General features: G+C 38.3%; 1 protein-coding gene across 1 annotated transcript in view; it reads right to left on the reverse strand.

Annotated features, from left to right (window-relative positions):
* Positions 1 to 17,912, reverse strand: part of LOC122227832 (fibroblast activation protein alpha) — a 73,999-nt gene that overhangs the window by 16,021 nt on the left and 40,066 nt on the right. Inside the window, 8 exon segments of the mRNA XM_042952564.1 lie at positions 1,150 to 1,344; positions 2,090 to 2,159; positions 2,618 to 2,716; positions 7,934 to 7,981; positions 11,908 to 12,032; positions 13,755 to 13,808; positions 16,606 to 16,676; positions 16,775 to 16,879. Coding sequence (XP_042808498.1) covers positions 1,150 to 1,344; positions 2,090 to 2,159; positions 2,618 to 2,716; positions 7,934 to 7,981; positions 11,908 to 12,032; positions 13,755 to 13,808; positions 16,606 to 16,676; positions 16,775 to 16,879 — 767 coding nt within the window.

The raw sequence follows: 17,912 nt of genomic DNA on the forward strand, positions 1-17,912 counted from the left end.
AATAGACTGTTTTTAATTGAATATTTTGTGTTATAGAAGTGTGTGTATATTACTGTTCACAGAATGGAAGGAAAATTTGAAAACATATGGGTTATGATTACTTTTCTATTTTTAAAAATAATTACTTGTGAGTCTAAACTCTTCTGCTTTGATTAGAGACAAAAACACAGAAAAGTGTTGTCTGGGCCCACCTCCTTGCTGTTAAATACATTCTTCATTGTGTATGCTATATTGAAATCAGTAACTATCAGTGACATTAAGATGATAAAAGGAATGTGCTAATGAATTTTCTAAATTGCTCTTTGTTGTGCAACAATGTCTGACCTTAAGCCGTTACACACACATATATATCCACGACTAAGGGTGCAATTGGCCTGTGTTGGCTTTTACATTTATAAACTACTGTTCTCTGACTTCACATACTCACAACATAATAACAGAAACCCAACAACTATAGAGAAATATCCTGAAGCATCCTGCACAGTGTTTCCAAATAAACAGCAATTTTGATGCCTATATTCTATTTGTTTCAGAAAAGATGATGGAGATGCAAATTGTGGTTGAGAATGTGGTTGGGAAGGACTCAGATTATGGGTCTGCCTTCCCCATGAATGTTTTCATAATATAATTTGTATTACATAAAATGCATGTTTTGTCAAATGAAAACAGGAAAACACTTTCATGCTAACACAGCTAAACTTCACAGCTAGCTTAATTACAAAAGAATGCTTAGTATCTATAAGTGTAGGGTGTTGAGGAAATCTTGAGACATTTCTAAATCTATGAGATAGAATCCACAATGCTTGAGCAAATTCAGATGTTTGGTTTCCTATAGACCATCCCTAGTTACACAATTTTTTTTTTCTAGTTGTGAGCCATGTGAATCAACGAAAGGATATCAGAACGACTGAAACACTGAGAGTATTTGTCATTTATCACTATAAATCTTGTTTCTACACATTTATTAGCTCTTGTCTATCATTATTTTTTTTCTCATATTGGGCAAAAATATCTCTTTAAGATTAATGTTAACTTGAGAGGAAGTTAGGAAAACAGACAAAAAGAATTAAATCATCAAAGATGGAGAAACTCGACAGTGATTGCATGACTTTTGTTGCACGCCAGTTTCTGTTTGAATGAGGTGCTCACCTGACAGCTGTGATCTGGTCCTCAACTTCATAAACACCCAGCTTTCGATACACTGCATACAGGAGTTTGTCACCTTGGAAGGCTGTTCCTCGGCCATCCACCAAGGCAATGACTATCCCTTCCTTACTTGCAAGATAAGAAATCCAACTAATAGCGAATACAGACCTTACGCTCTGACTACAAGGACCACCATACCTAAAGGAAAAAAAAAAAAAAAAAACAAACCTTGGATTCCTTTGTAAAACTCAACTTCTCATCGTAGCTAAGAATTGCCTTTAGTATTTCCAGTACATTTGTATGATAAAATTTCAATAACAGTGGCATTAGAACTGGCTCAAAATCAAGAGAGGACCAGGCTTTTCCCAGAGGTTTGCTACAAGGAAGTTGTTTTGGGACACAGCCTCTCCTATTCCCCAAAACGGATACATCTAGGGTTGGCATTTCAAGGAATATGTGTGGGTTTTTCGTCATTTCTGCCACCTGCCACTTGCTAAAAGCAGGCATAAGATATACTAAAAAAAATGCATGGTGTTTTAAGCAAATTGTGTGTAGGTCAGCACTGATTTTGGGTGTGATTCCACTAAATGTATTCCATTCCCTTATTTCATTTCTAACTCACTTACATAAGACATTAAGATGATTTACAATATTTTTTGGCTGCAATTTCTCTATCTCAAAGGTATTCTGACACATTCGGCAATTTGCCATACAAAGGAAATTCAAGACAGCAAATGCAAGCCAGTCCATCTAAAATCCCCAAACTTCCTCATTCTATTTTAAATAGCCATATTTTATTTACTCTGATTAGTTGAGGAATATATAAAAACAGCATCAATAGGAACTGTTACCAAGGAGAATGGTTCATTCTATCTCATAAATGTGTATTTAATTTAACATATTTTCAGTAAATAGTTTTTACACCAAAGAAAATATTACATACACTTGAATTAGCAAGGGATACTTCTTTGATCTGTCAAATTGAGGAGGAAGAATCATCTTGTACCATAAAGCTTGGGAAAAAAAAGAAAAATCTTTATTCCACTATATGTCATTATTTATTTTCTTTAATTACAATATAACATAAAATAAATTTATAACTAGTAAATTGTAAAGAATCGAGCATATGTTTTAAGCTGATTTTTACTGTGTATTTTTGTCAAATTTATAAATTACTAGAAATCTTGAGTTATTGTTTATCTAGAAGCACACGTACTAAAATTAAAATCAGATAAACTTTTAAAAAATATCAGGGTTGAAGCGGAGCTATAGAGAAGTATCAGATCAACTCTATTTACAAACACATTAAAGACATTCTGTGAAACTCTATTATAGTAGTAAGATTGCTTGAATTAAGTTATTTTAATATTGTAGTGTTTGGACTATAATATTTAGCCTGTAATTTTTTTTTAAAAGCAAGATAAGTGTTCAGCTTCATATTTGTAAATGAGAAATTTTTATGAAATCTTACTAATTTCATCCACTTCAAGTTTCTTAATTTCTTCTTTAGGCAGCTGGATATTTTTCAAAGCATTTTCCAATTCCTTGTTTTCTTCCAGGATTTTAATTTCTTAAAAAATAAAATGCTCATTTTTAATTAATAGCATTAACACAAGAAAATTCCTTTCTTAAAATTCCTTTGGTTTTAATATGGATAAAACTGAAACTGTATAAGGAACTGTGTAGCAAGTTTCATATTGCCAAGCATATTTTTAACCCAGCCTTTAAAGCAGGTATGAGTTTATGAGGACATCAGTCATTGTCTCCTGTACTGATCCTTATGGCATCGCAACACATTTTGAGCAGAACCACAGAGACAGTAACGTTTATTCCCCATATTTTCCCATCTCCAACTTTTCTAACGTGAAATTATGTATGATCTGAGAAGGTGACTTTTTTATCACCTAAAGAAAAAAAAAAGAAATAAAATCTATATTGCTGAAATCTCAATTAAAATAATTGATTATGTAGTTACAAAGTTTGTTTTTAAAATTTTCAATGTGTAAAATCAAGTATTAGTTCTGTGATTTTTTAAAATATATGTTTATTTTTAATCTTTTCCTGCTCTGCTTAAGTAATACACGATATTCTTCCTTTTTTTGTAATTGAACTATTGCACATTATATTCCTTCAGATCGTTTCCCTCAAGGTGGTTACATACCTTAGTAAAATAACAATATATAACACTACGCTCTCTTTCTGTCTTTCACCTTAAAAGATCTTCTTAAAAACTGCTGTTTATATGTGAAATTAATTACGTTTCACACTTTAATCTTTGAAACTGAACAATCCATTGATCTCCTGAGGCTGTAGTTTGGTGATCTATGCAAATGGGTTTCTAGCAATAGAGGGTTTTTTGCAAGTTTTATTTTGAACTGGAATTGATACTGGCTATCTTCTAGAGAAAAGTTAGACTTTCATATGGCATGTGGAATTTGTAGATTTATTTTTTAAAAGAAGGTCTGGATGACTTCTGAGATATGGCAGGTTTTACAAAAGACATCCTGTGAACTTCTTGTTTTTGTGCCTTTTTAAAAAGTGGTCCTTGAAGATAGGGAACTGGAGGAGTACTTGTAACTACACTAAGTTTGCCAAACCACTTCCCTTGTAACTCTCAGTTTTCATATACTCATGGCATTTTGTTCCAACATGTTATATTTAATCTTAGAACAAGTATAGATGTTTTGGTATGAGTTGTATAAGATACATAATAAATTTCATTTTAACTTTGGATAATCCATCAGGAAAGAGATACTTGTGGCATCTTAAAAGCTAAAACTAGAAAAAAACCCAAAAAACAAAAAACAAATACACAATTCTAAGTACAATGGAGCCAATTCTTCATTCTCTTTGTGTGGGTTCTGTGTGTGGAGCTATTATGGATAAAGGGAATCCTGTGTGGAGTCACAGAGTGTGTTATAATTGCTTATTATTTCTTTTTATATTTTAGTTATTATTATATTTATTATTTGCTTATTTATTTTTATCATTTTACCAACAGGTACTGGAAGATCATACCCAAGTGTTGGCAGGTTGGTTAGACTTTCACTTCTCCATTTGGCTAGCTGTTGAACTTACTGATTCAAGACTTATTGAATGCCAAATTTAATTTATAAGCTTATTAATGCTCTATAGTGCAGAGAAGCATTTGTACATACGGTAACTTGGCAATTTTGCCCACCCCTTGGAGCAAAACGGGATTTCATAGGACTGTGGCTGGGGGATGCCGACTGGGCTTCTCTATGTGGCTTTGCATTAAAAGCCAATAGTGTGGGAGGAGTGCTGCAGTCTAGACTGTACCTTTCAAACTTATTTCACTCATCATTGTATACGCAGTACCTAGTACATGATAGGTACGTAGGATGTGCTCTGTATTTTTTGTGGACTATTCATTATGATGAAATAAAAAAAGAAAAAGGATGGACCATGCAAGAAACTTTTGTTTCAATTGCATTAACTACTATATGTTGCTCATTAATTAAATTATGTGAGGAATCTGTGGAAAAGCTGATAAACGGGGTCATTCAATCAGTTGGGTAACCTGCTGTGCCCGAAGCAACTAAGCCTCAACTGGGGTACGTCAAGGGCCAACTCTTCTGGGTTTTTAAAGCACATGGTTGAGGTACTATGTTATTTTCAAATGGCCCGACCCCACTTTGCAGATAAAATGAAGCCATTGTACTGTTTTCTGCAACGTCTACAAACTTGCGTACACTATATGAAATTGTACTAAATCACATTAGTAATTTCTTCATTCTTGCTCAGCACAATGCCAGGGATGAATCTCTGCACCTGTCTCTGAACTCCATCCATTTTCCCAACTCCTTGGGGACTCCCCTCCTTTATGTCTTCAACCCTTTTGGTCTCTTCATTTCTTCCATCAGCATTTAACCACGCTCAAATGTTTATTATCTTTCAAAAACAAAATTGAACTTCTATCAACTGCTTCCAGCCATCATCCACCCCCCTCTTCCTCCTCTCCTCAGTCAGACCTATTGAAAATACTGTCTTTTTATCTACCTCCTCTGCAGGCCTAAACTTGCTTTATTCTGGCTGCCACCTGCACTGTTCTCTGAAAGTGCTCCGACCAAGACAATGCTAATTCCCTCTTGCTAAATTCATTGATTTAGAGCAGGTCTCACTTCAGTCTCTGCAGCACTTGACATAGGTGGGCACTCCCTCTTTGCCCTCTTTGCCCTCCTCCCTGCCTTCTTTGATACCATATCTGCAAGGTTGTCCTCCTTCTGGTCCCTCTGTGTCTCCTTTACAGGGTCATTTTCCTCTTCCCATTTCTCATGTTGGTATTCTGCACAGTTTTATTCTAGGCTCACTTTCTACTACCTCCGCCCACCCTCATTTTTCCTACTCTGCAGTCTCATCCACTTCCATGGCCTCAGTAACCATATATTTCGTAAAGTAATGACTTCGTGTTCCTCCTCTTCAGTCCAAACTGATCCCGTGATGTCCAGATTCAAAACTTTGCCACTCCAGTCAGCTCCACTTGCATATCGTTGCAGTGCCTCAAGCTCAACGTTAAAAATAAAACTCATCATCTCCACAAAAATATTCTCTCTGTTGTGAACCCCTCTTCCAGTAAAAAAACATCAATATCAATCCACTTGACCAAGCCAGACATCCAAGCAGAATTAATACCTCCTTCATATTTGTGGGTTTCCAGTTTGACGTATCTATCCTTATGAGACATTTCCAAACCCCTGAAACCCAGATGCGGTGCCCTGCTTATGTGCTTTCATGTTCTATTTCCCGTATCTGAATTCTCTACCCCACAGTATTGTCCATTCACATGTCTGCCTTCCCCATTGATCTATAATTTCCTTGAGGAAAGGAAATCTACCTAATCTAATCCAGTCATGTCTAATCCAGTATCTGTTCATTTTTAAGATCTAGTATCCAGCACAGTGCCTGGATTAATGTGATAGGTGCTTAATAAATATATGTTGAATAAAGATTTCTGGCATGAAATGCAATGGAAAATGGGTAAAAACAAAACAAAAGAAAACAAAAGCTACAAATGAATAGAAGACACAGCATCAATTCTAAAAAGCAGCTCCAAGACGTATCTGGGAATTTATTAAAGATACAAATTCTCTAGCCCAGTCAAAGAGGTACTGAACTGGAATTTCTGGGGCGCGCTTGAAAGCTCAGGCCTTTATGATAAATATCTCTGGAGAATTTCATCGCTAGGCAAGTTTGCATAACTATGCTCTAAAAAAATTTGTGTTCTGTAAGAGAGTTAGAAAACATATAAATACATATGACAAATGAAAATGACATGAACACTGCGCCTGCTTTGTAAGTATTGGGAGAAGTAGTAACACTTTTGTATGCAGTACAGAAATCGATACCTGGCAGGAAGAGGAGAAGGATAATAAGAGAGTGGAAATTCATACCCTGAGAAAAGGGAAGCTGACCGGTAACAGCCATGATAAAATGGAAATCATACATTTATGGGAATTTCCATTAAAGCAAAAGATTACAGGTTTGAATGTAGTATTGCTTTAAAATGTCTCTTACTCGGCGCGCCTGGGTGGCTCAGTCGGTTAAGCGGCCGACTTCAGCTCAGGTCATGACCTCGCGGTCCGTGAGGGCTGTGAGTCCGAGCCCCCCGCGTCGGGCTCTGTGCTGACAGCTCAGAGCCTGGAGCCTGTTTCGGATTCTGTGTCTCCCTCTCTCTGACCCTCCCCTGTTCATGCTCTGTCTCTCTCTGTCTCAGAAATAAATAAATGTTAAAAAAAAAATTAAAAAAAAAATAAAATGTCTCTTACTCAAGGTTGAGTTGAGCCATATTGAGAAATACAATCACTTATTCTTAAAAGTATTTCATTATTAGCCACAAGGTTAAAAAAAACACAAAACTTCAAAATGAAACTAAATTCACAGTCCCTGTATTACAATGCCTGTCCTGTCCAGAGCTCCTGAATTGACTCTGTTTTTCCTCATTACCATATTTTCACCTATTATACTTGAGCCATTGTGCTGGCAGCCAAACTAATCCCAAAACAGTCTCCTGACTTGTCATCAAAGCTGTTCAGGGATCAAGATCACAGGCACAAGTGCTCAAGTCCCTCATTGTCCCTTGTCTCCATCAACTTCGACCTAAAATGTCCTTTAATAGTAAATCAGAAGACAACGGGGAATTGCTGGGAGAGCACGGGGCAGTGACACACTTGGATAACTCTGCCGAGGGCAAAGACAGTCATCTTTGGTCTGTGAACCCTTTTTAACCTATATCATAAATACAGGATGGAGGAGGACGATCTTGATCATAGTTGAAGATGGGAAAAGCCTCTGAATTTCAGGGCTTTCATACATAGCAACACTGTGATGTAGCTGTTAAAACAAAAAGCCAGCGTGATAGTCACCCTCTGCTTTGAACTGGACTTATATCTGGAATTTGTCTCCAGTTTGGGATGTTACAAAAAAAGCAGGAATTCTGATTTGGGAGGGAGGTTGTGCTAAATATCCTAACTGTCCTTCTAGTGCTAAGCTGCTGTGTTTTTTAGGGGGCCGATTGGGGAAGACAGTATGAATCCCTGTGATAACAACCCATCCGTGTTATGCCAGGTTCTTACTGCAAATAATTGTTAAATTTCATAGGGTCCAGTTTGACTCAAAGAATACCCAAATCTACGTAACAATAGGCTTTATGATAACAAGACTCCATCACAGTCCCCGTGTTGGTGTGAGGAAACTGTCTTGCTTCCTCTAGTGTGATGTCACCGACAGTTCAGGGTTTCTTTAGACAGCAGCATGCAAGAGAGCGTACCTTGATCAGTGCGACCGTCATGAAGGGTGGAAATGGGGAGGCCTGGGCCTGTGCACAGGATAAAAACAAACACATGCTTTAGCTTTTAAATAAACCCTGGGTTTCCAATAAGAACTGCTGGTCATCTTTGTGGTTAATGTCAGGCTCAACTTCATCTTTTAATTCTACAGCTATTTTTTTTTCCCCAGAGAGAAGAAAACATCACCTTGTAAGTTAAGTTTAACCTACACAAGAGATCAGAGCCCAAAGATGAGATGTGAGAGAAGAGTCACAGGTGCGCTTCACCAGGAGGGATCCTGAATAGTTCAGGATCTAGTTACAGAAATGGACCCCAGGAACTCCTGTGGCAAATGGCCTTCTGAGAAGACACCATGCTGTATGAGCTACATTAGCTATGTCTCTATTATCCAATAGCCTTCACCAGTACCCAGATAATACTTTCAGTCTGGCTTCTTGGTTCAATGGTCAGTAGAACTCAACATTTTTTTCTATGTAATTAATAAATGAAGAAATAAATTTATCTAGAATCTGTTGCCTGTTCAAATGTGTTGTGGCAGGTCACATTCCCTGGGAAACAGACCCAGCAGGAGTTTTGTGGGCAAGCAGTTTTTCCGGGGTAGTATTAGGAGGGATGAGGCAGTGAGGGAAGGTGGGCTTCAGTGCAGTCAAAACACAAAACTCAGCCGACCCCCACAGGGAGCTCCGGAGCTGGATGGCCTGCAGAGTTGCCTTCATGTACCAGCCGGGCTGGCTTTTACACAGAATGGAGTGGCCATTGGCTGTGGCAAGGCACGTCCCAGGGTGGGAGCTCAGCTGTGAGCTGTCAGCCGCTGGCACTCTCAGCAGCTGGCAGAATGAGGGGTTCAGTCCTGAGGTGGGAGGTTCTGGGTGGCACGCCAGTGTCCACTACACATTCCAGCATGGAACTCAAGGGCCATTTTAACCGGCCATTTTAACAAGACCTACAAATAATTGAGCACTAATTTTCTCTCACTTGAGAGATAAAATAATATCCTCTTACAGGATAAATTTGCTCAGGCAGTCAATGTGTTAAAAGAAACAACATGGAGGTTGGGGTAGAGCTTCGTTGCACTTCTGATGCTTCTGCCTTCTTTTTGGAACATCATTCGGGTAGCACCCTGGATCCCAGGCAAGCAGAGGAGGGGGTGACCTTTTGATGAATTCTGAGAAGACCTAGATTTAAGTAACTCCTTCTTCTGCCTTGTTCCTGGCATCGTTCTCCCTGCTTTTGTCGGGTCCTCAGTGTTCCAAAGAGGATAGTGCCGGGCTCTGTGGGGGCAGCCAGTGGCTGTCCAGTCATACCCATATTTGTGTAATTGTAATTCTGAGGTACAATATTAGGAAGCTGTACATATTTAACCACATTTTCCAATTAACATTTACGAATAATAAAGCTAAATAGTTTAATTTCCTTCTTGACCCTTCAGTCTAACTTGAGAGTGAGGAGAAGGGATACTATTTATTAGACTTCCTCAAAAAAACAACAATTCGTTATTGTGTGGAGTGCCAAAATTGTATAGAACTTAATTTCAGAGATTGTCATTTTGGCCAGCTTTTCTTCAAAGGTATTAGAAGGGACAAACGCATATTATATTTGTGGTCAGAATGTAAGGGAATGAAACATGAATCAGAATTTGTTGACTTTAGTCAACCGGCATCCATCCTATGGAATTTTCACGGGTATGCAGTTCCAGTAGTGACAACTAGCATATCTTTTCTGGCCAAATTATGACACTAAATAATAACTGACTGCCTTAGATACAAAAGACCTGAGCACAAATGACATAAAAGCATCAATTGTCTGGAATCCCCCCTTTGCATTACTTTTGTTCCATCGGCATCACGAAGAGGGTTTTCACCTATTTAATCCTATTCTCTGGGATTTACTCACCATCTCTCTTGGAGAGTTTGAAGTTACATAATGAGGCTTTACTCTTAGTCCTAAAGGGAAAGATTTCAAGGTTTTTCTTATGATGGCTCAGTGACTCATTTTACTGGAGCTTCAAAAACACCAGACGATGTGATGCTTCCCACACAGTATATTTTTTGCTAAATGGGAAATTACCATACTGCCGAGCAAGAGTGAGTGTGGAAAAGTCAGGCGATTCAAGTTCTAGAAAGGACTCTTCCACCAACTTTTGAGGAGAGCTTAGTCTTTGCTTCCTTATCTTTTCAGTGGGCACTCAGACTCGAGCAAACATTAGGAAGACAAACCGCTATAAAAAGTGGCATAGTGCTTTCAAAAAGGGTTGAAGCATTATGCAAATGCAGGACGCACATAAACACAAATGAGTGTATGCAAGTGTAGGGTCACTGATGTCTTTATCAGTAAACATATCGGCATAAGAAAAAGGTTTTTTTGTTAGACTTCACAAAAGGCAGTAATGCTTGGATCTTCTTTCGTACCTATGTTCATTCAACAATTATGCATTATACATTATACATAATTATTATGCATTAGCCATTTTTCTTGGCCTTATGAATGTGAAGATTAAAGGAAAGCATCCTCTGCCTTCAGGAGAGAAAGACAAACAGATTACTCAGTAGAGTTAATTCAATGATACTACATGCCTGGCATGTAAGCTTTCAATATGTTTTGCATGAATACATAGCTTGGGTTGAAAAATGTTGCATATAATTTGACAAGGACATTTAATATATACCTTTAAGTACCGTAACCACATTCAGCACATACGATTATGAACAACAATCTCTTGGCTTTTCAAAGATGTCATTGACCCAACATTTTGTGAAAATAGTTGTAACAAACCGACATCTTGTGCCATCTTACAGGGAGCATTTGGGGTAAAATGCTTATTCATTTCTGCAGTCAAGTGAGTTGGGGCTCTGGTTCAGGGGCCAGATGACTGGAGTGAGGAGAATGGCATGTCAGGGAAGCCTTCCTTCTGGGAAGTAAAGAACCTGGGGTCTTCTGCAACTGCTCAGGGATCTCCATCAGGCAAAGATTCCTTTTGTTCTCTGAGCTGCCTTCCACTGGGAGTTGATACCAGAAAGAGTTGAGTGGTGTGCATTTTGTAATAACATCTTCTGTTTGCTGTTCCCCACCAGAGAAACTCAGGGATTTAATTATGGGGATGGGACAGAGAATGGAAAAGTAGGTATTTCTCAAGTCCATTTTCCAAATCTCCATGACCCCAACATATTTCATTGATCTACTGATGCCCAACCTGACCTGTTTCATTGCTTTTCATATGTTCAAGATATAGCTAAGATGTTATGCATAAAATAAAATATTTTGGATAGAAATTATTAGCTAAATGTACACATGACCTAAAAAACCACAAAGTATTTAGTGTATTTAATTACCCATGACTTTTTAATATTTGAATGAATTCTTATGTTTCCCAAATTTAGAAAGGACATTCTGGGTGACAAACTTTATTTTCCATCCTCGCTGAAACTGTACTTCAAAGAATTATTGGCCTCCAAGGGAAGGAGCTCAGGTTTCTAGGACTTATTCTTCCTCCTGGCTATAAGAGTTTGACATTTTCCAGGCAAATGGGGCCGAAGTCTGGCAACCATTTTTAACACAGAATGCTTCTTTTAATACTATTGCTCGAGTCTTGCTGCAATAGCTGCTAGATGGTGTTTGCATATAACTAGATGGTGCTGTGGCAGGTGCCGGGTAAGAGCTTGGGATTTACAGTCAATAGATCCTTGGTCCCATCCTAACTCTGATGCTTGCCAGCAGTGCAGACCTTTTGCAAGCTATTCTATTTCCTCAACTGCGAAAAAAAAAAAGAGATAATAATGCTCTCCTATCTTCTTTTCATTCTTTTCCCCCATAAGCATCAGGTCAGATAACATAGGTAAGATCCCCTCCCATAAAGGTACTTGATAACCCGTAGTTAAGATCGGCTAGAGGATAGTGGTGATGAAGGCGACCACACTGGCAGTGATGTGGTAGAGTTCGTGTTGGGTCCATTACCTACCATAGCAGACAAGTGCATAGTACTTGGCGTAGTCACTGAAACTTGCTGTGTAATATTGGCACCTTTCTTTCCTTAGATGGCAAGTAATGCACTTTTTGCTTGGAGGATAGCTTCCAATGCTAATTCTAGAGGAAAATGAAAATAAAACTAAGCTGAAATTTTGAGATTGTATTTATCAAAATGTACTACTCCATGTAAAATGACTAATTTACATATTGACATCAAACCCACTCTATTTTTCTCTTGCCAATATCATTTAAAGTGAAGGGGAATTACAGTATTTTGATGTAGCCTGATTTTCAATCATCTTTGCTTGAAGAGGCACCAGACTTGAGGGAGAAGCCCCCCCAGTTTCTCTGCGGTGGGAGAAATACCTAACACCTTGAATGGAAGTGAGGTAACCACTTCCCATAGCCATTCATCTCTCACATCTTACAAAGTGGTTGGCAATGCATAGTTCTTCATCTTTCCATCTCTCTTTTTGTACTCCCATGTAAAACATGCAAGGAAATCTGGCAGTCTCACCAAGAAAAGGGTCGCTGTTCTTATCATATATCTGGAAGGGGAAATTAGTAATAAGCAAATTGGAAATTAAAAAAAAACACAGTTTTTAAGTGCCTCCTGTGCCTTTCATTCTTTTCAGAAGGAAGTTTTGGTTCAGAGAAGCTCTTCCTGGGAATGCTTCCCTACTGGCATTCTTACATAAGCCAACATGGACCTACACCCTCTCCCCAGTAGAACCTTCTGCGTGGCTCCTGAAGGAGGTGGTTGGTTTTAATATACAGACTCCAAGACCTTACCCCAAACATTCAGAATCAGAATCTCATTTGGGGCAGACTAGATGGTATGATGCCAACATGGATCAGGGTCAGAATCTGTTGTGACTGGTAGGATAATCTGTGGCTGCTGCAGTGTTCTTTCTGCTGCTGCCCTTGATCTTGCCTTGGACATGGTAGAGGGGAGCCAGGGACATTGCTGGCGCCATAGAGGGATTCTCCCCAACAGATAAGAAGTCATGATACAGGAAGGAGCAGAGGAATGCAGCAGAGGGAAAATTTCTTATTTCCTTGGTTACAGTCTGCATTCATGTTCACATTTTGGTGTAATCTTGGAAATATTAAGTAGGTAGTTAACAGTAAGGGGATTAGGTCAGCATGCCCAGGTGCAAATTCTGGCTATAACAGTATTGCCTGCCTCCTGAAGTTGTAGGGATTCAACAAAATTACATATGTAAAGCAGATAAAAACGTGCCTGGCATATAGCAGACTATCAGCCCATGGTAGCTATGCCTTTTACTTCTACATCAGAAAGGGCTGTTGAGGGCACCATTCATTTTTTCTCCCTTTTTAAAAATGTTTAGTGGGGCAAGGCCACCATTCCATTTGCCAAGGGGACAATTGGGCCAACTTAAACACTAATTTGGGAAGAGAGAGGAATTTTCTCCAATCCTAATAGGCTTATGCCAAGGTGAACCATGTTAAAAGAAATCACACAATATGGGAGTCAACGCCATACCTGGTACACAATAGGGACTTAATTAGTGTCTGCTAAGTGAATGAACATCGTCAATTACCTCTAAATTTAGTTGAAGTATTTAGTATCATGTTTTTATCAGGATTAGAATTCCTTGGCTTTTCTTTCTGAAGACATTTTGAGTTAGCTAATATTTTGGGGGTGTATATTTTATACTGATGTGGGGTACAGTATGCTCCAAATGTTTTACCTTAATTCATATATTATTTTTATTACATTCATGCTTTAAAGATATTCTATGTATCCAAAGGACTCTGACATATTTTCATTCAAATTAATGTATACAAATACTAGAATGAATTGACATAAATTACCTATAGATATTTCTTCTTCCAGGGTAGCCTTCAAATTCATTGCTAGAATAAAACCTGAAATACATTCAGAAGCTATTAAATAAATATTTATAACTAAATGGTGATAGAATTTTTAGTACTAATAGAGTAAACAATGTAGTCCAATGTTCATCTAATGAAACTATATTAATTGGCACTTATGTAGATAAATCATTGCTGGTTATTAACTTATTTTTAAATGTCTATTTATTTTTGAGACAGAGACAGAGAGAGAGAGAGAGAGAGAGAGAGAGAGAATGAGTGAGGGAGGGGCAGACAGAGGGGGCATAGAGGATCTGAAGTGGGCTTTGTGCTGACAGCAGAGAGCCTGAGGTGGGGCTCGAACTCACGAACGATGAGATCATGACCTGAGCCAAAGTTGGATGCTTAAGTGACTGAGCCACCCAGGTGCCCCAGTCATTGCTGTTTATAACACTGAATTTTATATACTTACTCTGACTTTCAAATCATAGGAGGATTAAAGTGTGCCAAATATTCTTTTTTTATTATAGGTATATTATATTCTGATTCATTATTTATGAGTTATACAAAATAAGCTAGGATATTGATTAATATCACCCCCTTCCTTACCATGATAAAGTTTACTGGTTTCTCTATGTTATATTATTTAATTCTGTTTGTGATTCTGAAGATATTTTGGATTTGTTTTATAGAAGCCCTGACGGAGAAGTTTGTTATAAATCCAGAAACGTATCCACACTACGACACAACACAAAGGGGCATGTTGATTTACCCAGATGCGAAAGAAGTCACAAGAGAACATACTTGTTACTTAAGTATCTGGGTCCCAGTTCTAACCTGTCTTAATATAGCCATGAAGTGGGAAATCCAATTTAGTGGCATGATTTTCACTCCTCTGTGAGTTCATCTGAATATCACGAAGAAACCGCCTTTTTTTTTTCCTTCAAGAAGAGCATAATAGACTGTAGAAAGTTAGGTTTAGTTACCAATTTTTTAATTCTTGAGGTTGTTCAGTGGCTCAGGTACTACTATGTGTTCACTGTCATAAAAACCTTGTTACCCGCGAGTAAAAAGAAAAGGTAACAGAATGCCAATCACTCCTAGGATTAAATGTATCTTCTGACCCAGCATTTTTCTACATGACTTTACTGATTTCAACGGACTCTGATAGACTGATGGTCACTTGCACTTGCCTTCCCCCACATCATCTCAAACTACTAGTGAATAAAATACTCAGTATCTTTTCCAAACAGCACCACCCTCCCCCCACCCTCCCACAGCTTTCTTGTTCTGTCAAAGGCTTCACGATTGATTACCTTCATCTGACACTTGCATCAGAGTCCAGTTTGCCTTGCCTTTCCCTTTTCCTTCACTGCCACGAAGTCACCAGTCTTGTTCAACCTCCATCTGTCTTTATGGTCTATCTACCCTTCCTCTCACTCACTTAACTAATATTTACAGAATTCCAGCTATGTGTCAGGCACTATGTCAAGTGCTAAGGACACACAAAGAAAGGAGGCGTAGCTTTTTCCTCAAAGAGTCCATATTTTATTGCCACTATTCTAGTTTAGGTCTCTATCATTGCAGGCCTGGATTATGACCATAGCTGGGTCTCCCTGCCTTTGGTTTCCCCTGAAGTCCTAACCTTGTTATGTCTGAAATTTGCCATCCACGTTTATCTTGTCACTCTTCTTACACTGGTGATTGTAATGACTGCTCCATATAATGTTCAAACTCCTTTGTCAAATGTTCCAAGAGTGCCATAAATCGACAATTGGTTTCTGACATGTTTTTATCCAGCGAGCCTGGACTAATGATTCCCCTTCTTTGCTCATAGAATTACAGATAATGACAGGCAGGTTATAAGAAAGTACCCTGGATTTGGGCTTTATTAGAAGCAAGGGAAAGAAACTGTACATTCTTGACTAGAGAAGTTTGATCATAAATGATTATTTTAAGATGATTTATTTAGATAGCACACAGGATGGACTGAGGAAAGAACTGGAAGGAAGAAGTCCCATGTTGAGATCACAATAAGAACCTTAGATTTAATATGTGTTAGGTTTGAATCCTAGTTCTGCTACTAATTAAATATGCAGTCTTGGCCATGTTAATTTGCAAGGATCAGTTTTCTCATCTGTATAACCAGGGTAATTGTTTCTACTTTACAGTATATGGTATGAAGTAATTGCTCAAAAAACGATAGCTGGGGAGCCTGGGTGGCTCAGTTGATTAAGCGTCTGACTCCTGACTTTGGCTCAGGTCAGGATCTCATGGTTCATGAGTTCAAGCCCCACGTTGGACTCTGTGTTGAGAGCACAGATCCGGCTTGGGATTCTCCCTCTCTCTCTGTCTCTCCCCCCTGGCGCTCTCTCTCCCTCTCTCTCTTTCTCTCTCTCTCTCTCTCTCAAAATAAGTAAATAAACTTTTTTTTAAAGATAGCTGTTGTAGATAATAATCTTAAACTTATATAACAGTGAATCACTACAAAAAACTTTCTGTATCTATGGGCTGCCCTTCATGGACTTTTGAAGCTTGCTCATTTCTTCAAGTGCTAAAGAGTAAAATTTGTGTTTAAAAGTCGTTATTATTTCTAAAATTTTATACTTTTAATGTAATTATCTACCAAGTATCAGAAGAGAAGTGACTGCTGACTAAATATTCTTTCCTAAAAGAAATCGTGTTAACTATTAAAGAATACACAATTTTAATGAAACCACAGCTGTCTGAACTACACTACAGAGTAAGTAACAAAAAATGCTTTTAACTAAGAGGTGGTACAGTATCATTTGTGGGTCCATCAGTGCCAATTAAAACCTGAATGGTGCATCATGCTTCATGCAATACTTACAGTGAATCCTGTGTTACTCTGAATATATTTATGGCCTCCCACTTGCCACTTGTAATTTGAATAGCATTTTCCTATAAAAAGACAAACATTATGTTGTGTGAAGCTGAGCGTTATTTGAGCAACCTCAACTGAATGATCTTTGAGGAGATAAATCTTGGAAGGAACATACCACAGTGTCTTTGATATAGTGAATATGTTTGTAGCCATCCTTGTCGCTAAATATTTTGTAGTATGAAATGGCATCATAGCTGAAAACTGGTGTTGAAACAAAGAACTGAAAGAAATGAACAGAGGTTATGTTCAAAAGACAAACCAAACTAAAACTATAGAATTTTTTATAAGCAGTGGATAGTTCATGATTATCGGAACCAGAATGTCCTGCCTCCCCTAGTGTCCATCAACCACATCTGAAATGCCATTCTTTCAGTTAGACAGCTTTTCTAGTAATTCTAACAGGCATTTGCACATTCCAACTGCTGCTTAATTGCTACTACATGCCCCTCTGTTTATAATGTTTAATTTGATTGAATGTCTATGCTTGGAGACACTGTGGTTTGGAACAGAGTTAAGAGAATCATAAATGAGTGTTGCCATGTAGCCAAGTCTAACTTCAAAATGTGGTATTTGACCAAAGCGTGACTCATGAAGGCTGATAGTTTTTTTGAGTTTTGATTTGTCGGATGCCAAGCACCTAATGCCAATGATTCAATGAAGACATTTTAAAGATGAAAATATCATGCCCTGCTAGTTACAGTTTTTCATGATGGAAAGAAACTTCTAGACCCAGGACAAGTAAGTAGGAGGTTTGCTCCTTGAGCTCAGGGAGCGAAGCAGACCTCATTACCCATCTCTGACCTCTTCCCAGGGTCCCTACTGGTCATTTACTGGGAACTGGTGAATGATCTAAGGAGGCCCTGACACTCAGCAAACCATACTTTCATATCCTTCATGGTATAGATAACTAAAATCCTGCAAAAGTCCTCAGACCAAATTTTAGTTAGTAGTTTCTCCCATAAAAAAAATAGCCTTGGGGAGCCTGGGTGGCTCAGGTCATGATCTCAAGTTCTTTCATGAGTTCGAGCCCCATGTCCGGCTTCCTGCTGTCAATGTGGAGCCCACCTCGGGTCCTGTGTGTGTGTCTCTCTCTCTGTGCCCCTCCCCTGCTTGTGTTTTGTGTGTGTGTGTGTGTGTGTGTGTGTGTGTGTGTGTGTGTATGTATGTGTGTGTGTGTCAACAACAAATAAACATAAAAAATTAAAAATATATATCCTTATCTTACATTTGTCAGCTTCTTTTTTCCTGGCCGT

This window comes from Panthera leo, chromosome C1 (genome assembly GCF_018350215.1).
Source record: "Panthera leo isolate Ple1 chromosome C1, P.leo_Ple1_pat1.1, whole genome shotgun sequence".
NCBI lineage: Eukaryota > Metazoa > Chordata > Mammalia > Carnivora > Felidae > Panthera > Panthera leo.